The 27,108-nt window shown below is 33.1% G+C and overlaps 2 protein-coding genes across 2 annotated transcripts; both read left to right on the forward strand.

Annotated features, from left to right (window-relative positions):
* Positions 1–1,798: 1,798 nt before the first annotated feature.
* On the forward strand, positions 1,799–10,412 carry LOC113760605 (probable linoleate 9S-lipoxygenase 5). Its single transcript, XM_027303251.1, has 9 exons — positions 1,799–2,157; positions 6,886–7,175; positions 7,514–7,757; positions 7,882–8,208; positions 8,344–8,429; positions 8,535–8,642; positions 8,764–9,068; positions 9,166–9,429; positions 9,548–10,412. Exons 1-9 carry the CDS (start codon positions 1,956–1,958, stop codon positions 10,299–10,301), a joined length of 2,580 nt encoding a protein of 859 aa, XP_027159052.1. The 5' UTR covers positions 1,799–1,955; the 3' UTR covers positions 10,302–10,412.
* Positions 10,413–19,217: 8,805 nt separating this feature from the next.
* On the forward strand, positions 19,218–25,721 carry LOC113761107 (probable linoleate 9S-lipoxygenase 5). Its single transcript, XM_027303951.1, has 9 exons — positions 19,218–19,459; positions 21,973–22,262; positions 22,400–22,640; positions 22,824–23,165; positions 23,273–23,358; positions 23,570–23,677; positions 23,781–24,085; positions 24,189–24,452; positions 24,733–25,721. The coding sequence occupies exons 1-9, from the start codon at positions 19,264–19,266 to the stop codon at positions 25,484–25,486; spliced, it is 2,586 nt and encodes an 861-aa protein (XP_027159752.1). The 5' UTR covers positions 19,218–19,263; the 3' UTR covers positions 25,487–25,721.
* The last annotated feature ends 1,387 nt before the right edge of the window (positions 25,722–27,108 follow it).

Genomic DNA, 27,108 nt, shown 5'->3' on the forward strand with positions numbered 1-27,108 from the left:
ATATAGTGTAGGCATAAGAAATAAGAATTGATAAGAATATAAAGAGATATTGATAAGAACATTAAAAGTAGGTTTATCTTGATTTAAGTTGTTTATAGTACGTAACTTTAGGTAGGAAATAAGAATCCTATAATATTAAGAATTTTTATAGGAAATAAAAGTCCGTTCTCAAGACAGATTTTACCTACCTTGAAAGACCACCTCAACTATATCGAGTCCTTTAAGTGCATGGACTCCTATAGTGTGGGTCCACACACTAAATACTCCCCACCATCTGGGTAGAGATTTATTGTGAATCCTATAACCTAGCAATGAGTATAACCTGCATGTTTTGATTAACCATGAATGGGTTTATAGGAATTTACAAACCCGTGCTCAAATAGGAATTTATATTTGATCGGGTCAAATACATATAGTTAATTGGATTCAATTAACTTTTTCTTTTCCATAAATTTCGTACTATGCACTATGTCTTGATAACGCACTTAATAATAAAATTTATTAAAAATCCTATTTCCAACATCAGATATTGACTTCTGTTATTAATAATGGCTCCTTTTGAAATTAGTTACTTTTCTACTTCTTGTAGTGATAACAATTTTTATTTACTTCGGTTCCCTATGCAGTACACAAATTATTGGCATGAATTTGGAGATACATCTAATAGAGATATTTATGTCTCTTTTATTTATATCGCATTACTTTCCGGTTCTTTTTTGGGTAGGAAATAAGAATCATATAATATAAAGAATTCTTATAGGAAATAAGAATTGATATATATCTAAACAAAAAAGGAGCAAGCCATGTAAGAAACTACTTACCGTCTAGTTAAGCCACGTAGGAAAGAGAAAACATGAAGGGATAAGAATGACAATACGACTTTATTATATATATTAATGATTAGTTTTCTATATATTGACAGTACGTACACTTTCCTATTAGATATATGACATATCATCTGAATTTGAATTTGAAATTCAAATTTTACATATTTCATGCATTCAACTGTGATAGTATATACATTGTCAGTATATATAAGATTCATTCTTATATATATTGTTATGATGTTTCAAGTGAAATTATAAAATTTCAATATTGCCCTTTCTAGTATTCATTTCTCACCTTCCTTAGCTTTTGATACTACGGAAAGAATTACTTTTCAATCACTTGAAAATTTGCCTGGTTATGTATTGTGATAACATTGCAAGTGAAATTATACATGACGAACAAGAAAAAAAAAATATAAAGTCAAGGATGCAATCGAATCGAGTCAAGCTTGAAATGTGCATTAAAAAACTTGAATTTGAGCTCGAGTTCCATTTTATTTTGTCTGACTTGAACTCGAGTTTGAACTCATGCAAATCGACCCTAATCGAGCTTAACTAGAGTTCAATCAACTTTAATTGTGTCTAATAGAATTTAAGAAATGTAAATTTATGTTTTGTATAATTTTAAATAAGGAACAATATAGGCATTCATATTAATAAATAAAAAAATATTATATATATTTTAAAATTATTTGTGAAGTTCGATTGAGTTGGATTAATCTCGACGATTTTTTGAACTTCACATATTAGACTTGAGATTGAGCTCGTCAAGCAACTTGAGCTCGAACTCGATGAACACAAGTTCGAGATCGAGTTTTGACTGAACGAGTTTACAAGCTACTCGATTGAGTTCAACTCGTGCAAGTTTGCACGCAAAGTGTAATAAAATTAGACACAATTAAGAGAATCCGGATACAGTTTCTATCCTGTAGAAGTTTTCAGGTCACAAACTTAATAATTACGCGGCCACTCCTAGCCAACAAGTTGAACCAAGCTATTAAATTTCTGCCCATGTGATTCAAGACAAGTAGACAACTGCTCTATTTAAACAGCTCTTTTCCAGAGAAATCCATCACCTATCCTCTCTCTTTGTTTACTACCAATTTCTGTTTTTCTTGAAAGAACGAGATGCTGAACAAGTTTGTGGACGCCATCACAGGCAAACATGATCATGAGACGAAGAAGAAGATCAAAGGAACAGTGGTGTTGATGAAGAAGAACGTGCTGGACTTCAATGACTTCACTGCTTCAGTTGTTGATCGGCTTGATGAGTTTCTTGGTAAAAAGGTCTCTTTGCAGCTTATCAGTTCTGTCAAGGCTGATCATTCAGGTATACATTTATCTTCTTTTTCCTTCTGCTTTCTCCATATAAAGATAATTTCTTTCATATCATCAAAATATAGTTCACCCCGGCCTGTGATAATTTAACTCCTAGTATGGAGCGTGGATGTTGCAGTTAGTCAAACTCAAACCCCAGCAATTAGCACTTCGGGAAACGATATATTTAGCTCGATACTTTCGTCATTAAAAATTAAAATTTGATGTTTCTTGGTTATAGCACCCAAGATCATTTGCTTTTTTTTTTTTTTCATCTTCTAGTAGAAATGGTCATCCCCCCAATGCACAAGCTTTTGCTTTTGCTAGTGATTTTTCGGACACTTCACATGGGAAGAAACCAACAAAATCTTGGGGAGGTTTTCTCTAGGTAAAGTGAAACTCATGAAATTGTGTGCCTTCAAAGTTTTACAACAGGTGACTTGGAGTAGCCCAAGAGTCAGGATCTACGTTTTGCCTTCCTGTCTTCTTTCTCTTGGCCTGTTACACTTGCCTGTCTTACCAGTTACCACTGCCTCCTTCTACGGTTCCTTTCTTCTCCGAGCCCACCAGCCACAACCTATATTACTGACCATACGTCTGCAGAGACAAACTTCCCACCAACCTGGTCACCTCTGTTTGGATTCAAGAGTTTTTAAAAAATTAGTTGTTCAAATACTATAAAATTTTTTAAATGAGAATGGTTTATTTTTTAACATCTCACGATTCACTTCATCATTGATCTTTGCATGAAAAAATTAAATGGAATATTTTTTTTATCAGGTCATTAATTTTACTTGGGTCAGACTAAATTAGGAAATTCAATCATTCAAGCAAGAATGGGAATGATGCTAGAGAATTTTTTTTTATACAATTTAGTAATCCAGAAAAGATGTGGATACATACCCCACAAAAATTGCAATACCGACAGGTCTTAAGCATCCTGTACCATTCTTTTGGCACTTTTTCAATATTTCTTTATATGCGCCAAGTGTAACAACTATTCTGAAAGCTCCCTCCCTATTCAATGAGGTTTTCATGTACTGAATCTGTTTTCCAGAAAGAGACATACAACCACTAGTATATGGTACTAATTGGTTCCTATTTGCTGTGCCTTCAAAACTAGCCATTAAATCTATTTGCCCTTGTGTCGGCATAGAAGATAATAGTGCTAATGAATGACAATTTATTAGTGCTTTTACAACGAGATAACTGGCAGGTCCCCCATGCTGTAAATGATAACACACACACACACACATATATATAAAATAAAACAATATTCAGTTCTGATTTTGGAAGGTTACTGAGTTGGTTACTCTAACTTTTTATAAGTAGACTATCTATTTTTTTACCATGTGGACATTTTTAATGTTTGTGTTTTATACTTTTTGTCAATCAACTCGTGTATTTTCTTTTCTAATAATTAATCACGTTCTTTATTCCTAATATTGGTTTGATAATTTATTACTATTATTAAAATTTAGACAAAGTATGCAATGTTAATGCACACATAGATAGTTTTTTCTCTGCACCTTAATCTTTAGAAAATTCATATACAGACTACATACATACATTCATACACACACATATTAATTTGCTATTCACTTCTTATTCTGGTAAGTTGTTGATTTAGCTGTATTTTGGTAAAATGTGTTTGCTTATGTTTCTTGGTAGATTTTATTCTTTATCTATATTTTATACCAATAAATTATAATCCTATTTTAGTCCCTTATTTATAGTAAATTTAAACATTCTATTAGTTACCTATTTTATACACATTTTTATAATTTGGGCCTTATTTTTTTTTGTTAATACTTTTCCTATTTAAATTCTTTACATTCACATTCTCTATTCCTATTATTGGATTGATAATTTATTACCATTACTAAAATTTGGAAAAACTTTCATTTTTTTCCTATTATTCTATACTTTCTTATTTATAGCAAATTTCAATTTATTAATTCCCAACTCTATATACTGTTACATTGATTATTTATTATCATTACTAAAATATGAACAAATTTTTACTTTTTATCATTCTATACTTCTTTATTCGTAGTAAATTTTAACCTATTAATTTCTTACTTTATATACATTTACATTGATTATATCTTTCTTGATTTTCTTAATTTTCTTCAATTACATTCCCTCTATCTCTATTATTATACTTGATTATTTATTTGTAATTCTAAAGTTTTAATGATGTTCATTTTTTGGCTTTTGGTTGCTGCTTTGAAAGAGCAATAATAGCTCTACACACCTTAATGAGAATGGTCTTTTTTTTTTATATCATCACTAACTAAAGGTCAAAATGAATCGCGGTTCATCTCTTCATTGATCTTTGCATGCAACAATTAAACAGAATATTTTTATCAGGTCATTAAATTTTTTTGTCCAGTCTAAATTAAGAAATTCAATCATCCCAGAATGAGAGTGTGATGCCAGAGAATTTTTGGATACAATTTACTAATACAGAAAAGATGTGAATGTATACACTCAAAAAAGTGGCATTACCGACAGGTCTCTAGCATCCTGCACCATTCCTTTGGCACTTTTTCAGTTTTTCTTTGTATGGTCCAAATGTAACTACCATTCAGACCGCTCCATTCCTACTCAATGAGGCTTATTCATGTATATCTAGTTCCCAGAAAGAGAGTAGTGTATAAGAATTGGTACCACCAAGACTTAAGTCTAGGTGGGGTAGGAGGTCAAGGGTACAACATGCCACTTAATTGTGGCTGTCACTTTCAAATAGTTTTCTACAACGGTTTCGTCGGCTCTCCTTTCCTTTAGATTAGATTAAAATAGGTTATACAAATGTTATCGTTGCGACAAAAAAAAATATAAGAATTGGTATCTTCAAAACTGGCCATTTGATCTATTTGCCCTTAAGTCAGCAGAGAGTATATTACTAACGAATGAATATTTATTAGTGCTTTTATCCGACGAGACAATTGGCAGGTCCTCCATTTATGAGGTGCTATAATATTAAGAACTATTTAGATTGTTATCTTATGGAGTTTTTATAGAAAAATATATTTTAGTAATTTGATATAAGGATAATTTCAGAAACCTCTCTTGAGGTTTTGAACAATTTTATTTAGCTTCCTTGAGGTATTAAAAATTACACATACCTTCCTTATCAGTTAAAATGACAATATTACCCTTAAATGTTTTTATGAAATTCTGTTGTTTGGTATGCTTATACTTAGAATGGCTTTTAAAATTATTTTTTCATTCCTTTTCCTTCTTATTTATTTTTAAAATTTTTTGCCAAAAAAAACTGTAGAGTTACTTCTATTATCTCTAGTTTCTATTGTAACCAAATGTTGAACTAGTGATTTTTTTGATGAGTTAACTTACATGTAATCCAATGTTTTTGCTGAAATTTTTTTTCTAGTTTTGGTACTAAAATTAACAATAAATAAAAAAGAAATGGCCCAAAACTACTACTAAATTATGATAATCCCACTACTCAAAAAATTTATAAACTCTATATGAATTATTTTAACATTTTCTTTTCTATCTTATAAATCTAAATTCATAATAAAATACCATTAAAAGTATCCTATCATAGTGATAAAATTATTATTATAGTTGTTCATCAAATAATAGGTATGGACATGAAAATTTTGGCACCTTTTCCTTATAATTATACTAGATAATCTTATAATTGTATAGGAAAATAAATTATAACTCATTACACAAGGGTATTTTTGGGTATTCATTTGAAAATATGACCAAGTCAATATTATTTTAAGGTTTTGTTACTAAAACTATCAAATCAAGGGAGGTAGGTGTAATTTTTCAAAATTCAGGGGAGCTCAGTGAAATTGTTAAAAACCTCAGGGAGGTTTCTAAAATTATTCCTTTGATATATGTGAAATAAAAGAGTGATTTAAAAAATATGTTTACGAAAAACGTAATTTTTTTTTTTTTTTGAGAAAAAATGTGTCTCATATGTTCACGAATAATTTACGTGATTAAGATATTATTGATTGACTGTGCTTGTCATTATTTTTTGAGGATCTCATGAAGTCCTGTTTTTATTAGATGCTGCTTCGTAGATTCAAAATTAGGATCATTTTCAAGATGTTAATCGAGGGAGAAAAAAAGGTTTAAAAAAAGCAGAAAAAGTCTTGGTCTTGATCAAATCGGGCCTGAGAATTTCTAGTATATAATTTTGAAGAACTCGTCCATAGCACAAAAATTTTATGCATGAAATAGATGGACCAAGAATTCAGATCTTTACAAAGTTTATTCTCAAAAATACTATTTATTTACCCCAAGATTTTTATAACATATCAATTTGCGCCCCGTTATTATGTTACAGTGCACTTTGTTGCTCCAAGGAAAAAAGAAGATACCTTCTGCAGGCTGTGTCCAATCCCTCAGAACTCAAGCAAACTGTAAAAGGAACACCAAAATCCTACTTGATTTTTGGTATTCATTGATCATAATTTGGTCTTAATGAACGTGACAATTGCTCCAGTTTGCTGAAACGAGAGAAAATTGACTTGTTTCTTAACATATGCATAATTGGAATTGAAGGTTATGATTTGGTTAGCAAACAAATTTGCTCTATTTGGAATATAGTATTATTCTCTACCTATGTTTTTCAATGAACATTTTTTATACTGTGAATGACTTTTTTTATCTCGCATATATCACATGATAAAAAGTATCACATTAAATAATACCAAAAAAAAAAATGAACCTTGGATGTTCTCATGTTTCTTTGCAGGGAATGCATTGAAAGGCAAGTTAGGGACTCCTGCATTCTTGGAGAAGTGGATCACTACACTCACCTCTTTAACGGCTGGCGAATCAGCCTTCAATGTCACATTTGACTGGGATGAAGAAGTTGGAGCTCCAGGAGCTTTTATCATAAAGAACCTTCACCATAATGAGTTTTACCTTAAAACAGTAACTCTAGAAGATGTTCCGGGACATGAGCGTATCAATTTTGTTTGCAACTCTTGGGTTTATCCAGCTGATAAATACAAAACAGACCGCATTTTCTTCTCTAATCAGGTATTAGGTGTTAACATGTTAAACACAGAATGGCAGAATACCTGATAGAAGAGATTTTTGGTCTCTGAGGTGGTGCAGTAAAAAGGATATTGGAAAAGAAAGATAGGCATTGTGGAATTAAATTCTTGGATGGGTAAAAGGGAAATAGCTTTGCATGGTCTTAAGTTAATAGATGTTCTCCCTTTCAGTGTTTTGATCTTGATCAGCTGGAGACATCATTTCTATGAGCTTGAGTTAGTTTTATCTCACTGATTCTTGACAACACGTTCATGAATGTTTTCCTGGATAAAATGGAGTCTTTTTGTTATACTGAGCACATAACTGTTATGCTTCTGCAGGCATATCTTCCACATAATACTCCAGAACCACTGAAGTTCTATAGGGAAGCAGAATTAGTAAACCTGAGAGGAGATGGAACTGGAGAGCGCAAGGAATGGGACAGGATATATGATTATGCTTATTACAATGATCTGGGAGATCCTGACAAGAATGATCCAAGCTATGTCCGTCCAGTCCTGGGAGGATCTGTTGAATATCCTTACCCTCGCAGGGGAAGAACAGGGAGACCACCCACTAAGACTGGTCAGTTTATCATAATTGTAACATAGTTCAAGCAATATTGCCAATAGAGTTTGATGACATATTCAGAATTCTCCAAAACGTTGAGCCCTGAACTCATTTTGATTTTTTCCATCTCCTGCATCAGATCCTAAATCTGAGAGCAGGTTGCCACTGCTTATGAGCCTAAATATTTATGTGCCAAGAGATGAGCGATTCGGACACTTGAAGATGTCAGACTTCCTTGCTTATGGATTAAAATCCATTTCTCAGTTACTTTCCTCTGAATTGGAGACTCAATTTGACAGCACACCAAGCGAGTTTGACAGCTTTGAAGATATGCAGAAAATCTACGAAGGAGGAATCAAGCTACCTAAAAGCTTAACTGAAAACATCTCTCTCGAGATTCTCAAGCAAGTTCTGCCAACAGATGGTGAAGGACTTCTAAAATATCCATTGCCAAAGATTATTGAAGGTAATCCAGAAGTTCCAGTTTCCCATTGCTTTCTCTATCTTCCACTTTTGTTAGTCACTATATACGTAAAGATGTGGAAATACTTTCAAAAGATGCCACTTATGATGCCCAGGACTTCTAATGGTTTTGCTACAGGGGATAGATCTGCATGGAGGACAGATGAAGAATTTGCAAGAGAAATGCTTGCTGGATTGAATCCTGTGATAATCAGTGCCCTCAAGGTAGACTTCAAACCCTATTAGAAATTGCAAATATGGACTATGCACAGAGACATATAATTTCCTACATTTCACAGCATTTGCTGATATACTTTTTATTTTCTCCAGGAGTTCCCTCCAGTGAGCAAGCTAGATCCTAATGTCTATGGAAATCATACTAGTACAATAACCAGAGAACACATAGAGAATAAACTTGATGGATTGACAGTTGAAGAGGTATGAATAATAGCTCAATTTGGATCCCATTGACATGTTCGATCAAGATATTGGTTCTCATGAGAACAGATTTTACTCATCACTCAGTGATTCAAAATTCTGTAACATTTTCTCTCAACAGGCAATCAAAACAAATCTTCTTTTCATTCTGAACCACCATGACACAATTATGCCATATCTGAGGCGAATAAATGCTACACCTACGAAAACTTATGCTTCAAGGACATTGCTCTTTCTGCATGAAAATGGAACTTTAAAGCCAGTAGCAATTGAATTAAGCTTGCCACATCCAGATGGAGATCAATTTGGCGCTATTAGCGAAGTATATACACCTGCTGAACAAGGAGTTGAGAATGCCATTTGGCAACTGGCTAAAGCTTATGTTGCAGTAAATGACTCGGGCATTCATCAGCTCATCACACACTGGTATAAGACATTTTGTAAAAGCTTCTGTTATTATTGATGCAAAGTAATTTTCTAATCTGAAAATAGTTGATGTTCACATACTTCATTCTGGTTACAGGTTGCGCACACATGCAGTAATTGAGCCAATTGTGATTGCAACAAACAGGCAGCTAAGTGTGCTTCACCCTATTTATAAGCTTCTCCATCCTCACTTCCGCGACACGATGAACATAAATGCTATAGGTCGTCAGATTCTGACTAATGCAAAAGGAGTTATTGAAAGCACACTTTTCCCTTCAAGGTATGCGATGGAAATGTCATCCTTTCTTTACAGGGATTGGGTGTTTCCTGAGGAAGCACTTCCTGCTGATCTTGTTAAAAGGCAAGTTTCAAAATTTAACTTTTTCTTCTGTGATCTGATGAATGTCTGCATGATATAATTTGAGTGGAAATTTTGAAGTTATCAATGAATGTCTTACTTTTGTTTCCATTTCCCTCAGAAAAATGGCAGTCAAGGATTCAACTTCCCCTTTTGGCCTTCGCTTACTAATTGAGGATTATCCTTATGCTGTCGATGGCTTGAAGATTTGGTCAGCTATCAAAACATGGGTGACAGACTACTGCTCCTTTTACTACAAAAGTGATCAGATGATTCAGGAAGACATTGAACTCCAATCCTGGTGGAAAGAAGTAAGAGAAAAAGGGCATGCTGACAAGAAAGATGAACCATGGTGGCCACGAATGAAGACCATCACTGAACTAATTGACTCATGCACTATAATAATATGGTTGTCTTCTGCTCTTCATGCAGCAACCAATTTTGGTCAGTGGCCATATGCTGGTTATCAGCCAAATCGTCCTACCACAAGCCGCAGATTCATGCCTGAACCTGGTACTCCTGAGTATGAAGAGCTGAAGTCTAATCCTGACAAGGCTTTCTTGAAAACTATCACAGCCCAATTCCAGACTCTACTTGGTCTATCCACCATTGAGATTTTATCAAGGCACACTACTGATGAAGTTTATCTCGGACAAAGGGAGAATCCTCAATGGACAAAGGACACAGAACCACTTGAAGCTTTTAAAAGATTTGGACAAACTCTGTCTGAAATTGAGGATCAAATTCTACGGATGAATGGTGATCCAAAGTGGAGAAACAGGGTTGGACCAGTTAACATACCATACACCTTGCTTTTCCCTACGAGTGAAAGTGGAATAACTGGCAAAGGAATTCCAAATAGTATAGCAATATGATTCTCACCATATCCAATTTGATTCTTGTATACACATACAATTGTCCAAAATAAGGATATTCTCTACATATTGATTTAGACATCCTATATTATTAGCAATGTCTTTGTCTAATGCATGATTGGTTCTTAGATTTGTGATTATAATCTGAATTTCAAACTTTATTCCATGTACCTGTAAAGAAAGAAAAGAAAATTAACTAAAAAGAAATTTGATGGGGGAAGACAAAAGACAAGATCATCAAATTGATGCCCACTATAAAATAGACTATTAGGTATTGGTGTGTCTTGGGGTCCGAGGGCTAGATGTGGAATTGAAACCCCATTCGGAACAACATAAAAGAGTTTTTGGAGTTCAAGCATTTATACTTAATATCGCGATTTAGATTAAAATATTGTTTAATAATTTTTTAGTAATTTTTTTGAGCTTAATAATTTTCAAATTAAATTATACTTGATGAAAGAGTGGTAGTAAGCGTAAATATTTGACAAAAAATGATTTTCACCTAATATTTGTGACGTGCGTACAATATGCTCGTTGACTTGTGAGAAACCAATGCAAAGTGTTGTGACATTGTAGATTACCTTTTAGTACATAATATATTCCCTTCTATATATTATCAGAATAAGGGAAACTTGAGAAGAGATATATAGTGTTTCAAGTGTTATTATTATTATTGATTAATCTTTTCTATATTGACAGTGTATACACTGCTAGTGTTGGATGAATGACAACGACATAAAATTTGAATTTGAAATCTAACTTTTGCACATGTGTCATGGATCTAACGATAATAATATATATATTGTAAGTGTATATAAGACTTACTCTATTATTATTATAAGTAAATTTTATATACATTGATAGTGTATCACCGTTGGATTTATGACATATGTATGAAAATTGAATTTCAAATTCAAATTTTATATAGTTGTCATTCATTTAATACTGATATTTTATATACTATTAGTGTAGGAAAGATTAATCCTATTGTTATTATCCTCACCGACCAACTTGTGACAATATAAAATGACTTTTGTTTCTTCTTTGTTCCAAGCTTTTTACGAAAGGAAATAACTGGTGTCAAAGCAAGGATATAACTAATATTGCAAAACAATCATACCTTTTATTATTTTTTTTTTTTTGTTTTTTGGGGGGTTCAAAGGCTATGCGGAAAAGGGAAGATGAAAGGATTTGATGCTCAAATTAGGTACATCATCGTCACTTGATTAATATCTCTATCAAAAACTAAAGGCTATTATATTATTTGCATTCGAAAACGTATAACAAAGAAATTAATTAAAAAAAGAGAGAAGGAATTGCGTACGTATAATAGTCCCGGGACACCTCAAAGGTCCTCGAGATCGCTTGGTCAATCAAACCGAGTGCTATCAAAGACTTCTAGAATATATGCTTCTAATCGTAGATAGCTTCTAGATTGACCATAATCGTTTATCTTAAGTATTGTAATTTAAACGCCTAATTAAAAAGATATGATAGAAATTTACATTTTCCTTCCCTTTAAACCCAAGTTTCTCTTCCCTCTCTTACTCTACAAACTAGGCTTTACTTTCTCCATGGATGGAGACCTTCTCCTCTTATATTTGTGTATAGCAAAGTATTTTGTAGGATTTTTTAATGAGAATTTTCTTCTCACTTAGAATATTTCGTGGGAGTTTTCTTTTCTCCAAGATCTCATAGTCGGAGTTTTTTAAATTTTTTTGTCTCTTTATTGTTAAATTTGAGATTATTTTTGTAAGATCAATGACGAATTTCTAAGAATATTGTCAAAATTAAAAAAGTTCAGAAAATTGAGGTTCTGTGCGAGTGGTTGTCGAATAAGGGGTCGCCGCAATTGAGAGATGAGACTACACCAAAAAAACACTTTTAATTTTTATTTATTTTGGTTTCATGTACCTTGGGTCAGCTTTGTTTTTTAAAAAAGCCCTTCGCCGCTCATTTCATGAGCGGCGAAGGAATCTTGCCGAAATTGCTTCGCGCTCAACTGATGAGCGGCGAAGCTTTTTTGTCCTTATGTGTCGAAAGCCGAGCTTACTGCCTTTTTTTTCGAATGTAATTTTGGAATTGCAGTAGCGAACTCTTACAACCTTTTTGGAATTGCTTTCCTACCTTTTTTTCCTTTTTTTTTCGAAGCATTCTTACTACCTTTTATTATTTCATATGTAATTTTTAATAAGTTATTTAATGTTTAATTTCATATATAATAAGTTATTTATTATTTCATATGCAATTTTTAATAAGTGTCGCCGCTCATTCTAGTTTATTTTTATTGTGAAGCATTCTTCGTACCTTATTATTTCATATGTAATTTTTAATAAGTTATTTAATATTTAATAAAAGGCAGCGCGACCAAATTTTTTCCTATCGTTTTTACGTAACCTTAAATAGGCATAATTAGGATTTTACGTATTACGTGAAACACCTGAACAAGTTCATGCACTACCTCGGAGGCCCGAACGATTACAATTAGGACGAGATCTACCACATGGGAGAATTCATTGGAAATGTGGTTGTTCTATCACTCCGCGAAATAAGGGCAAGAGGCGCGTTGATGGGTGAAATAATTATCAAAACTCTCATTTTATTGCTAATTATTACATTCTATAAATATTGTTTAATGTTGCATTATTTATTATTACTCAATTTAGCATTACCATTAAAAAAATTAAAAATATGACTTAGGTAAATTTTAGAATGATTATAATACCATACCAATTATTTAAATCCTAAACTCTAATTATGCCTAATTTATTATTATTTAAGTTTATATACTAATTATTACATTCTATAAATATTGTATTATTTATCATTGATTGCGATAATAATATTATAAAATTTAAAAATATGACTTAAGTAACTTTTATTAGTAATTTAATAGCATACTCGATTATCATGTTAATTTATAAATTTGACATTATTCTAATATCATATTTTAAATTTTTGATAATTTTGGTTTATAATAGAATTTTAGTAATATGATTTAAGAATTTTAATTTAAAAAGTGTTACACTGTAATTTAAAAATTAGTATTTCACGTAATACGTAAAATCCTAATTATGCCTATTTAAGGTTACGTAAAAACGGTAGGAAAAAATTTGGTCGCGTTGCCTTTTATTAAATATTAAATAACTTAGTAAAAATTACATATGAAATAATAAGGTACGAAGAATGCTTCGCAACAAAAATAAACTAGAATGAGCGGCGACACTTATTAAAAATTAATATGAAATAATAAATAACTTATTATATATGAAATTAAACATTAAATAACTTATTAAAAATTACATATGAAATAATAAAAGGTAGTAAGAATGCTTCGAAAAAAAAAGGAAAAAAAGGTAGGAAAGCAATTCCAAAAAGGTAGTAAGAGCTCGCTACTGCAATTCCAAAATTACATTCGAAAAAAAAAGGTAGTAAGCTCGGCTTTCGACACATAAGGACAAATGAGCGGCGAAGCAATTTCTGCAAGATTCCTTCGCCTCTCATTTCATGAGCGGCGAATGGTTTTTTCTTTTAAAAAAAAAAAAAAAAAAAACTGACCCAAAGGCCAAAGTACATGAAACCAAAATAAATGAAAATTAAAAGTGTTTTTTGGTGTAGCCTCACCTCTCAATTGCGGCGACCCCTTATTTAGCAACCCTCCTCCGATACCCCCAATTTTCTGAAAATTTTCAAATTTGACAATATTTTAAGAAATTCGCCAAGTGTGAACAAGTTATTAGATCTGAAATTTCTTAGATTCTCTTGTCAGACCTAAAATTTTAGTGTGAACAAGTTAAAAAATAGATCTAAAAAAGGTGATATTAATGATATGTATTTATTGGGTTGCATATGATTTATCAAGCTTATTCTTTATAATTATTTTTCAAATATGTTACATAAGTATTGCTCGAAATTGATGTATTCGTTGCATGCTTGATTTATTTTTTGCCATTGGTCCAAATCTCAAGGAATGAAAGTATGTATTCTTTTTTTTTTTTAATGAAAAAGTAATGTAATTCGAAATAGATTATTAGCCAAAACGTACACCTCTTTTTCCCTCATTTGATCCAACTTCTTACTGATTCATATTCTTCTTAATTCATTTTTCAGAATTTCCTCCAACGGAGAACCAATCTATATCATGCATGCACGATGTTCCATGTCTCCTTCTCATTCTGTTGCTTCCATCTCGAGTTTTTTCCCTTTTTTTTTTTTTTTGGAATACACAATTCTTGACCTCCCTCAAAGGTCATTTAAAGGTAATAAAATCTCATATTGACTTTTATCTTATAGGGTTGTTCAACAACCATCTCTTATCTCTCATGCTTGACGTAACCAATAGGAAGTTAAATACTGATGGATCCAAATTGACAAATGACATAAACTCACAAGGAAAAATTCACCGGAAACGGATCAAGAGGCAAAGAATTTTCTTCTTCTACTACTATTCACATTGCTGCGGCTACAACTCACAAAATAAAAGACGACGGACAGAGGATCTGACTTATTCTAAACAAAATCCCAAGGCTACCATATGCCTTACGTGGCTTTTTATCTCTTAGACATCTAACTTAGAGGTGGCAAAATGGACTTGATACTTAAAAAAAAAAAAAAAAAAAACTTGCACTAATACTTTCACATTTTTAAATATCCTAAAAATAATACGAAGATAAAGTTAGGTTAGATTTTTCTGACATATTGCAATGGGCACTGAAATGTGATCTTGATATTCAGAGTAAGGCTCTCACTTAACCATGAGAAACCTCAAGAAGGTAATTCTCCCATGCATTCTTCATTCTGCTACTGGTGCAAATTTTATGTAAAGTTGATTATGGTTTGTAAAATTTGATTCAACTTAAAGGAGGTATGGGCATAGTTGATAGTACTTCTATGATTTGAAAATTGTACTACTATGATATGAACAAAACCCCATTGTATCCCCCCCCCCCCCAACTCTTTTATTTGACCACGGCTTAAACATGTTGTGATAACTGCTTCTTCCTACCATGCATATATGATGATGTACAATTACAGAGATACATTTGTTTATTTTACATAATTAATGTAGTTGTGTAACTAGTGTTTATAGAAACTCATTAAAAGGGGCTCGAGGTGTTGGTGTTTTAAAAAAAAAAATTAGAATTAAGTTGGAAAAGTGTTTGAGTAAAATGAAGATAATAAATGCTAGGATACAGGATGAATTTATATAGTAAAGTAGATGTGTTAACGAGTATCCATTAATACACTTAATTTATTCTTAGATTATCGAATGATGCATTAAAATAAAAAAAAAATGGAAAACTCAAAACTTAAGTAAGAAATTAATTCGGAGAAGTTTGGGGATAAGTGGAGTAACTTATTAGGTTCTTTAGAATCTCTTTATTGTTCTCTATTGAGTTTAAGGTTCCACCTTCTATCCAACTTTAACATTCCTCAAGGTCGTTTGCTACAGTTTCAAGTCCTGTACCACGAATTATGCAACAAAATGTGCATGGCCATAAAATTTTGGTTAACATCTATGAACGAACAGTTGGAATGTCTCATTTTGATTAGATTAATCGATATGATTGAAAAGATTGACAAGAAGAGGCTATTCTAAGTTACCGAATTCCATTCTTAAATTTGTAATAAATGATTAAAAGCGATATATTAATGCATCCAAGTGAATTACGGGGTTAGAGTTAGAGAAACACACCTTTAGACCAATGGGATAAACTCCTACACACACTTTATATTGAAGGGAAGGTGCATGAATTTGAAGGACTGCATGCATTGTCTGGTGACTAGCTTGAGGGGATGGTTACTAATGTATCCAATCGATCGTTTTACAGCCTTTAAGGATCATAAACTTGATCAAAAAACAGGCTTAATAACTCCTTTAGGTTTATCACAATTGCAGTAGTTTCCTGATGCTTGAAAGTTACACTATAACCTTGAGGGAAGTATTTTTTAATTATGATAAACCTCAAAGAAAGTTGGTGTGATTTATCCATAAATGTAAGTTAGCAATTACTCAATTTAACATAAAGCTTGTTTTGATGAAGGAAAAGCTTACTTGATACTAAAAATTTCTTCTATTTAGAGACGAAGAAGCATACAGAACCTAAGATTGATGTATGGTTTAGCACATTTTGCATTATAATTATGGTGAATGACATGTGTTGTAAATAAATGTGTATTTTAAAAGATTTTGTCCCACGTTAAAAAGACAAAGAAACTTTCAATCATTTTATAATGTTTAACTTCTTATTGGGCTTATGTTAAGTTGATCATTAGTGTAGATTTGCGCACATGAGAACAAAGTTGAGTCAAGCCTATCTAGTGCAAATTGATGGATTCCCCCCTTTCTTGTACTGAGATAAAGTTTTATCTTTTATCTTAATCTTTGAGGATAAAGTTTTGACATATCATTCTTTCTTCCTTCTTCTCTTTATTCTTGTTTATCCTTCTCTATTATGTTTATTCGATATTTGTTGGTCCTGTTCCTTCTTGTTTACAAGAAGAATGTTTGTTTAATCTTGAAAAAATATTTCAATCTCTAGAAATAGTTTCTTAAAATAGTGCTATTTAGCACGACTCAAACTTGTTTAAATTATGTCTAATAAATTCTTAAATTTTCCAGCCACTCTTCATGACTTTTTTTGTTAATAAATTCTTAAATTTACCCAGAAGGAGTCAAAAATTTCAAAGCCCACCATAAAGTACGCGTCTTTCCGAAACATTTGCAGAAGAGGTGACGAAACTTTTCGTAGCTATTGACATGTTGTTTACTTTTCAAATTTGGACGTACAGCAACGTAACTTTCCTTGCTCTTTCACTTTGAATAAAAGCTAGTGTTAACCACTAGCCCATTCATTAAGACTTGGTAAGATGAGAGGTAAGGGTTTAAATGTGATTTTGTTTAAAAAATTTAGGCAGGTGCATAGTACACTCGTCTGGTTCTGGTTCGGTGGTGATTCAGTCCCTTCCGAATTACTCCAGGACCCTATCAGGCCCTTTTCCTTCTTATAGTGTAGGAAGCTATCGTATCGACAGAAAAAATAAATAAATAAAAGCTAGTGTCAAAAAGAAATACTTTCTTGTGTTTTCTTATCTCATTGTGTCAAACATCTAAATTTCAAGGATTGTAACATATAATAATAATATGTAGCGTGTATTATAGATATTAGTACCTATGACAACGTTTATTCAGTCTAACCATTAGGATTAGCCTAATAATAATCAGAAAATATTGCTGTCAAATTCAAAATTCGAACCGTATGACTAGCATAATAGTTGAGGAGTAAGAAGATTCTGGGGGGAGAGTGAAAACAAAAACAAAACAAAACGTTTACTCAATCCCAATTTGCATCGTCTACGACGTAACTGGAAAGTTAGTAGTTGAATATTCCAAGACTACCTAGTCAAAAGCAGCCCTGAGAAATAATAATGTACCGGGCACCGGAGAAAACCGGTTGTGGTCGGATGAAATAATGCAATACATTTTAAAATTACAATAAAAGTCCTCTTAAAAATTTGTTCATCATCTAATGCCCATTACTTAGAAAATATTTTGCGAATACTCCAACTGAGATGCCGGTCCCAATGAAAAGTGAAGAGCAAAAAAATGAATGTCAAAGAAACATGGAAAATAAAGGTACGGAAAGGTAGGCAAAATTGTTATAACGAAAAATGGGTGAAATTTTCAACATTATTTAGTGAATTTTGTACATGTCAAAACAAATATTGTAGTAGTTTTTATTTTTTAATTGAGTTTGATATTTGAAATAATTTAAACGTAAATATAAAAGGAAGAGTTGGGATATCAAACATGATCAAAATAAAGGAAGATGTGCAATTTTGGTTCCCCAACGTTTGGTCTATGAGTTAAACTAGTCCCTGATATTTTGACCAAAATAAATATGTTTCCAAATTTTTTATTTTAGACAAATTTAGGACAACTAATGGAAAACTGCAATATCTAACAGGCAAAATCAAGTTAGAATTAGTCAAAAGTTTGAATTTATATTTGTTGGTCCCTAATATTTGAAAATTTGATCAATATGGTCCCTTATGTTTTAAATAATTATATTTCAAGTGAAATAAAATGTGAATTAGATTAAATGCATAAAAAATGTGTTCTAAATCTCCTTAAAAGTAATCTGCATTGTCAAAACATATCATTTAGCCTAAAGAGCATCTTTTCGTTAAATTAATTACAAACAAATGATAACACATAAATCATATATAAAAGAAAATTTAGTGAAAAAAAGAGAATTTTAATTTGAGTACATATTAACTTTAATTCTAAACAGTATAAACCAAATCGTTGCATGACTTGTGGATATGAGTTTCAATCGATTATGATTAGGTATTGTGATTATAATAACAAGTAAAGATGATTACCAATATAAAGGACTCACATGAATTTTTAAAAAAATTCTTGCTATTTCTTCTTATCTTTCCTTCATATTAAATCAAATATTTCAATAATACAATTTAATGTATTTATGTTTATGTTCATCTTAAATTGATAATTTTATTGAATAATTTAAATATTATAAAATCTTTATTTCAATTGAAACTTAGTTGGCAACTAGTTGAAATGCCAAAAAAAGAAAAAGAAAATATTATTCAATCAACTCAATGGCATATAATTGTTTATAGCATAATAGAATATTTAATTAATTATTTTAATTTATCAAATATTAGCATTGGGCATTCGATGATGAACACATTTTTAAGAGGACTTTTATTGTGATTTTAAAATGTATCAGTACATTTTTCATCCACGCACAACCGGCTTTCTCCAGTGCCCCAGGATATCCTTCTTTGTGCGTCCCCACAGAGCACAGATGGCCTCCTTGCATTGCCAGGGCAGATTTCATTGCCTATAAATTCCAATTCAGCCTACTTTGATCGTAGGACCAATATTCTTGTATCCTATACTTTTGAGAAGATTGATAACGACACTCAATCAAAAATGGAGCATATTATGAAGTCATTGGCCGGCAAACATGGTGAAGCCAACAAGAAGAAGATCAAGGGAACCGTAGTTTTGATGAAAAAGAATGTGTTGGACTTCACTGATTTCAATGCTTCTATTGCTGATGAAGTTCATGAGTTGCTAGGCAAGAAAGTCTCTCTACAACTCGTCAGTTCTGTTAATGGTGATCCAGGTAATTAACCAAAACTCTCTTGCGAGCATGCATCTTTGTCAAATTAGTAGGGATAATATAAACAAGATAAAGATTAAAGGGTTTTGATTACAGGTTTCATTCAACTGAATTGAACGCTATGAATTTTTCATTTTATAAGGAAGAAATGATTAGGCTAATTATAGCAAGAATTGTTGTTCAATGTCCAAAAAGTCGTAAGAATTTCCACTGTACATTGTTAAAGATAACAAGTAGTTATTTCTTTATGCAAGAGAGCTCTCTATCTTCTGCAGCATAGCCTGTATGAAAAAGTGCAAACATGAAATACTTGCATCACGATCTACAGTTTTGAATGTAAATTACGTATCCAACGACCAAAGATGAACATATTTTGTCTTTTTCTTTTCTTTTTGTATTTTTGTTGAGGTAGATAAAAAATGGGGATTGGGGCAGATACAATAGTTCATTTATGCGGTACTTGTATAAAAAAAAATTTTGACGTAGAAAAACACAATATTGTATACTGAAAAATTGGTGTATTGAATAACATGCTCCGCGCCCCTCCTGTGCAGCTCGATTGGTCACGACAGCCACTTGGAAGTCGTTGCCCAACTCCCCCACCAGGGATCAAGTCCCAGCAGTTATCGTGTTCGGAGCCTCTCCTCCCGGGCCGGAGTGGAATTAGTCGGGCTCCGTAAGGATTGATCCGGACACCCACTCCTTTAGCAAAAAAAAAAAAAAAAGAATAACATGCTCCGCATATGTTAGTACAACAATTGTGTGATTGTATATTGAATATTATAAGCAATTACGATAACAGGGTCGAATGGGATAAAACACAATTATAGTTGACCCAAGTCCAGCCAATTTTAAAAGTCAAATCCACTATTCCTATTCCAATTCCCAAATGCGGTCCAAACGACCCAGTCTTTACTCTGTATGGTCATCTCAAGATTTACACGGTTAAAATAGTTGACTAGCCAATCAAGAAACAGAAAGGGCAGTTTTGTTCAACCAGGTCTAGCCAATAGGGTTTGAACATTGTTAAAACTCCCGCGTTACCACTTCCACAACGTCTAGCTAATAGGGCGCGATCTCTGTTTGGGCTTGGAATAAAATATTTTTAGCTGGTATAAAGGTAATCACTCCATTCACTAGTCAAATGACCATGTGTACCTTGGCGGTTAAAATAGTTGACTAGCAATCAAGAAACAGAAAGGGCAGTTTTGTTCAACCAGGTCTAGCCAATAGGGTTTGAACATTGTTAAAACTCCCGCGTTACCACTTCCACAACGTCTAGCTAATAGGGCGCGATCTCTGTTTGGGCTTGGAATAAAATATTTTTAGCTGGTATAAAGGTAATCACTCCATTCACTAGTCAAATGACCATGTGTACCTTGCAACCAAGAAGTTAATCAAAAGGAGTAACATCACTTCAACCGCCTAAACCAATACTTAAATTTAATGGATTAAAATTTTAATATGTTCAGAAGTATTTGATAATAAAAAAATAAAATATTTTAATTAATTAAGTGGGTCTGAATTGAGTAGGCAAAACCTACTCCAACAAAATAAGTGATAATTTGTTCATTTATCATTTAATACAAAATGGATTCAAATATTAGGATTTCAGTAATTACAATTTAGAACTCTTAATTGGTCAATGCTATACGGACAAAACTCATATTATTTGGCAAAATTTTGACAAATGTTTTGAATGATTTTTCCTTATACTCTATTTGTCCCACTTTGATAGTTTTTTTTTTCTTTTTTATCCATTCTAAATTATAGCAATTGAAGAATATAGTTAACTTGTAGCATCTTTAAACTACCCTTATTCAATGCTTTTTGTTATCAATGATTATAACTTACCTTATTTATTAATTGTGTTGGATTCATGCCTTTAATGGTGGAACTTTTGGTAGTATTGTTGTTGTAATTAATGTAATGGTATAGTTATTGATCATACTCCTAATATTAATGTAAGGGTATTTGAGAAAAATAATAGGCTCGATTTACTTTTCTAACAAAATTAACTATTTTTTCTTAAATTGTGTGAAAAAAAAAAATCAAGGCTATCAAAGTGGAACGGAAAGAGTATAATAATAGTTAATTTTTTGGTGGCTAATGCACAAATCACAAGAAAACCTAGTACTTGATTTTATTTTATTTTGTGCAAGTTTCTCGGTGCAAAGGAAAAGAAATGTTCAATGTCAACTATCCCCATTTGTAGCACAAAAATATTTGCTTAGATCCCCGTTGCCTATTTACGAATCTGTATATCCCTTTCACCACTGGTCAAGCACAAATCATTAACTGGTATCTTTTAATAAACCGCAGTTATCGACTAAATCACAAGATCATTAGCAATATTCAAGATTCAAACAGATAAAACAAGATTATTGTTTTTAATGATCTCTGTAAGGGTCATTGTTCATCTTCTTAGTCTAACATTTCAAGAAATAGTTCAATCTTACTGCAGAAAAGAAATTTAAGCACAGTATTCAGTAACTTCTCATCATGCATGTTTGCAGAAAAAGGACAGCAAGGAAAACTTGGAAGTCCTGCATATTTGGAAGGTTGGATCACTACAAACCATCATCTAACAGTTGGTGAATCAGTTTTCAATGTCACATTTGACTGGGAAGAAGAGGTTGAAGTTCCAGGAGCATTCATCATTAAAAATCATCATCATAGCGAATTCTTTCTAAAGACGGTGACTCTTGAAGATGTACCTGGACATGGCCGAATCCACTTTGTCTGCAACTCTTGGGTTTATCCAGCTAAAAAGTACAACCAAAATCGTATTTTCTTTTCAAATCAGGTACTTCAAGAAAATCTTGGATACCATGTTTATGCCCTTCAATCTGAATTGCATTGAACAACATAATTCCAACATGGAATGGCTACTCAATTGAAGAGAACTCTAAGCAGAAAATAATCAATTTGTATTTGTTTCAGGCATATCTTCCGAGTGATACACCAGAACCACTGCGCCGATACAGAGAAGAAGAATTATTGACCTTGAGAGGAGATGGTACTGGAGAACTCCAGGAATGGGACAGAGTCTATGACTATGCTTATTACAATGATCTGGCGGATCCAGACAAAGGTAGCGACTATGAACGCCCGGTCCTTGGAGGATCCACGGAATATCCTTATCCCAGAAGGGGAAGAACAGGCAGACCACCAACAAAGACAGGTCATACATTTGATTATACTATTATGCTAGCCAAAAGATGCCTGCCAGTTTACTATGTTTGCTGCTACTAGTAGAGTAGAACTATGTTTACCAGCCGAATCAAAGTAGTGGTAAATTTATAATCTCCTAGGCTACTAATAATTACCATCCATTCTTTTCTAATCACTTCTTTGTTCTCGACAGATCCAAATGCTGAGAGCAGGCTGCCAATACTTTCAAGCTTAAACATTTATGTTCCTAGGGATGAACGATTCGGGCACTTGAAGATGTCAGATTTCCTAGCTTTTGCATTGAAATCCATTGTTCAATTGCTTGTCCCTGAGTTTAAGGCTCTGTGTGATAGAACCCCTAATGAATTTGATAGCATTGAAGATACTCTTAAACTCTATGAAGGTGGAATAAAGCTACCAGATGGTCCTTTGCTCAAAAACATTGTTGAGAACATCCCCTTGGAGTTGCTCAAGCAACTTCTTCAGAGTGATGGAGAAGAGTTCCTCAAATATCCAACTCCACAGGTTATTAAAGGTACTCTGTTTGCCTCATGCCCGTTGCAGGTCTTACTTTTTTCTTTCTTGTTTGCACCTTTTAAGGTGCCATTTCAAGGTTATCTTAGAAGCTTTAGTTTGGAACAGATGACAAATCTGCATGGAGGACAGACGAAGAATTTACAAGAGAAATGCTAGCTGGAGTGAACCCTGTCATTATTAGTCGTCTCCAAGTAAAATCAATCTTCCTAGCCTCGTTGGCTCCTTGCTCTCTGTTGTTCTTTAGTTTTGGCTTGTATTATTTACTGCATAACAAACTTTGAGATCCGCACTGGTCATCAACAATTTTTACATTTCTTTCCTGTGGTCTACGTGCAAATGCTAGAATTCAGCATAGGTTTAAGATTACTTCACTGACTTTTTCTTTCTTTTGACACCCTGCAGGAGTTTCCACCGAGAAGCAAGCTCAACTCTGCAGTCTATGGCAATCAAAATAGTACAATAACCAGAGAACAGATAGAGCAAAGGTTGGATGGCCTGACAATTGATGAGGTAACAAATGCAATTATCTAGTACCCTTGGATTAACAAAGTAGTATCAGCAGTACTGTGAAACAGCAAAAGCTACTTAATACCTATAAAATTTTCTTGAACAGGCACTGAAGATGAATAGTCTATTCATTCTGGATCACCATGACACGATTATGCCATATTTGAGGAGAATAAACACAACAAGTACAAAGACTTATGCCACAAGGACTCTGCTCTTTTTGCAAAAAGACGGAACCTTGAAGCCATTAGCCATTGAGCTTAGCCTGCCCCACCCAAATGGAGATGAATTTGGTGCGATCAGTAAAGTATACACACCTGCTGAACTTGGCCTGGATGGTTCGCTGTGGCAATTAGCAAAAGCTTATGTTGCAGTGATTGACTCAGGCATTCATCAGCTCATTAGCCACTGGTGAATAAACAATATCAATAGAACCTTGTTCTGGCATACTGAACAATTTAGCCCTTTGACTCATTCAAAACTTGGACTCAAAGAAAATGTGATGTTTTTGCAGGTTAAATACACATGCTACAATCGAACCATTTGTGATTGCAACCAATAGGCAGCTGAGTGTGGTTCATCCAATTCATAAGCTTCTGCATCCTCACTTCCGTGACACAATGAACATTAACGCTTTTGCCCGCCAAATCCTGATTAATGCAGGAGGCATTGTTGAGATAACAGTTTTCCCTGCAAAATATGCCATGGAGATGTCATCAGTTGTTTACAAAGATTGGATCTTTCCTGAACAAGCACTTCCAGCTGATCTCATTAAGAGGTAGGCCTCTATTCTATATCACTATGAAAAGTTAAAAAAAGGGAAAGACAAGCTGAAAAGGAATGCAAAGTACCAGATGTTAGAATATAATCTTCAAGCACTAGACTATAATTAAACCAAATATTTGATTATCTGATCTGGCTCACATTATAAGTTACTATTTGGTATAACAGAGGAATGGCAGTTGAGGATTCCAGTGCTCCACATGGCCTGCGTTTGTTAATTCAAGATTACCCCTATGCTCTGATGAATGATATACTTTTGTTTCCATTTTCCTCAGAAAAATGGCAGTCGAGGATTCAACTTCCCCTTATGGCCTTCGATTACTAATTGAGGATTATCCCTTTGCTGTCGATGGATTGAAGATTTGGTCAGCTATCAAAACATGGGTGACAGACTACTGCTCTTTTTACTACAAAAGTGATCAGATGGTTCAAGAAGACACTGAACTACAATCCTGGTGGAAAGAAGTAAGAGAAAAAGGGCATGCTGACAAGAAAGATGAACCATGGTGGCCACGAATGAAGACTCTCACTGAGCTAATTGACTCATGTACTATAATAATATGGGTGTCTTCTGCTCTTCACGCATCAACCAATTTTGGTCAGTGGCCATATGCTGGTTATGCCCCGAATCGCCCTACCATAAGCCGCAGATTCATGCCTGAACCTGGTACTCCTGAGTATGAAGAGCTGAAGTCTAATCCTGATAAGGCTTTCTTGAAAACTATCACACCCCAATTCCAGACTCTACTTGGTCTTTCCACCATTGAGATTTTATCCAGGCACACTACCGATGAAGTTTATCTCGGACAAAGGGAGAATGCTCAATGGACAAAGGACACAGAACCACTTGAAGCTTTTAAAAGATTTGGACAAACTCTGTCTGAAATTGAGGATCAAATTCTACAGATGAATGGTGATCCAAAGTGGAGAAACAGGGTTGGACCAGTTAATATACCATATACATTACTTTTCCCTACAAGTGATAGTGGTATAACTGGCAGAGGAATTCCAAATAGCATAGCAATATGATTCCAAATGCTTACAGCTAGAGTACAAAATACAGGTGTGTCCAAAACTATTTGCAAGCAGGTCAGATATCATGCGTGACGAAACTGTTGCTTTCGTACACTTTAAACTTACTATATGGCATTAATCTGTAATTCAAATTGCTTGTGTGGCTCTAAAATTGTAACTTCATTATGTATCATGTTATTCATTCAGTTATTGCATTTCCAATAATGAAGCAAGTCACATATTCTAAGTACACAAATGCAATATCTCTACTGTATTTATATTGCTTTTCATACTCATCCATCAGGTGAATTATAGGTTAGATTTACACCTTTAAACTAAGAACGTGCAAGAATCTAGAAAAGGTGTTGTGAATAGCATTATCCATTCTCTTTATAAGAATCTAGATACAGTAATGGACCATTGAAGGTGCCATAAACTCTGCTGTTTCCTACTGGTGAGCCTGGAGTCGCTGGAAAAGGTATTCCCAATAGAGTCTCAATCTAAAGCCAGTCCATAACTTCATATCCAGTCCAAGACATATATTACAGATTGTTCTTGCTGTGGCTCTATTTTTTTTCCTGTTACTGATTCTCATTTAATATGATCAAAACAAAAAAAAAAAAAATCTTTGCTAATTATACCAGATTCAACAGCATTTTCAGTAATATCAATAGCTACACAAAGCTTGTATATGTTTAGTCTCAGCCTACCAATGGCCCCCTCCCAGTAAGCTTGACGAATTTACTGCACTTTCAATGAATATTCAACAACTGCAATTGCAAATATACAATCTAACCCTTTCCCTACAGCGCCCTGAGGAATAATTGGCCCTAAAATCACGAAATTAACTGTCCTTATTGCCAACAATCAAAATTATTGGGAAAAAATTACACTTTACCCTCCTGTGATTTAGTGATTTTTCACATAACCCCTTATAGTTTCAAAAACTATATATGACCCCCTCATAATTTGGATTAAAGTATCAAAGTGACGGAAATGATCATTTGTAACGGAACTCGTGAAAATGTCTAAATTATCCTTGTTTAAAAACATAAATGGTTAAATTGACCAAAATATATAAACATAATATGCATGACACTCTAACTCTTTATGGTTTTATGTTTTTACCATATAACCCTCCTTATAATTTAGTATTTTACCATGTAACCCTCTTATTGTTTTCAAAATAAATACGTAACCCCCCGTGGTTAATAAATAATTTTTAACTTTATATAAGGGTACTTTTGATATTTTAGTTAACTCCGTTATGGAATGCAATTTCGGACATTTTGATACTTTAAATCAAATCATGAGGGGGTTATGTATAGTTTTTAAAACTATAGGAGGATTATATAAAGTGTATTTTGCCCAAATTATTGTGCATTACACTTTAAAAGACAAAGAGTTAATCTGTATATCATACCATAATTTGTTGCAATGTGGTTCTTTAGTCATATACCTCTAGATAGGAATCAAATTTACTTTCGATTTCGTTCAAGAAATTAATCAAACCCCTAATGAATCGATTAACCAAACTGCACGAAGAAAGGCAGTTTTAAGCCTTCAAAAGAAGATGATAGATAAATCACCATAAGAGAAAGGAATTAATTCGCTGCAATAGAGTTTCGGAGGTAGAA

This window comes from Coffea eugenioides, chromosome 2 (genome assembly GCF_003713205.1).
Source record: "Coffea eugenioides isolate CCC68of chromosome 2, Ceug_1.0, whole genome shotgun sequence".
Lineage (NCBI taxonomy): Eukaryota > Viridiplantae > Streptophyta > Magnoliopsida > Gentianales > Rubiaceae > Coffea > Coffea eugenioides.

Coding starts and splice junctions, on each gene's coding strand:
- LOC113760605 (XM_027303251.1), top strand. CDS start 1,956: ATGCTGAACAAGTTTGTGGACGCCATCACAGGCAAACATGATCATGAG. Junction 7,176..7,513: donor GCATTTTCTTCTCTAATCAG/GTATTAGGTGTT, acceptor ATGCTTCTGCAG/GCATATCTTCCACATAATAC. Junction 8,209..8,343: donor ATTGCCAAAGATTATTGAAG/GTAATCCAGAAG, acceptor GTTTTGCTACAG/GGGATAGATCTGCATGGAGG.
- LOC113761107 (XM_027303951.1), top strand. CDS start 19,264: ATGGAGCATATTATGAAGTCATTGGCCGGCAAACATGGTGAAGCCAAC. Junction 22,641..22,823: donor CAGACCACCAACAAAGACAG/GTCATACATTTG, acceptor TGTTCTCGACAG/ATCCAAATGCTGAGAGCAGG. Junction 23,678..23,780: donor ATGGCCTGACAATTGATGAG/GTAACAAATGCA, acceptor TTTCTTGAACAG/GCACTGAAGATGAATAGTCT.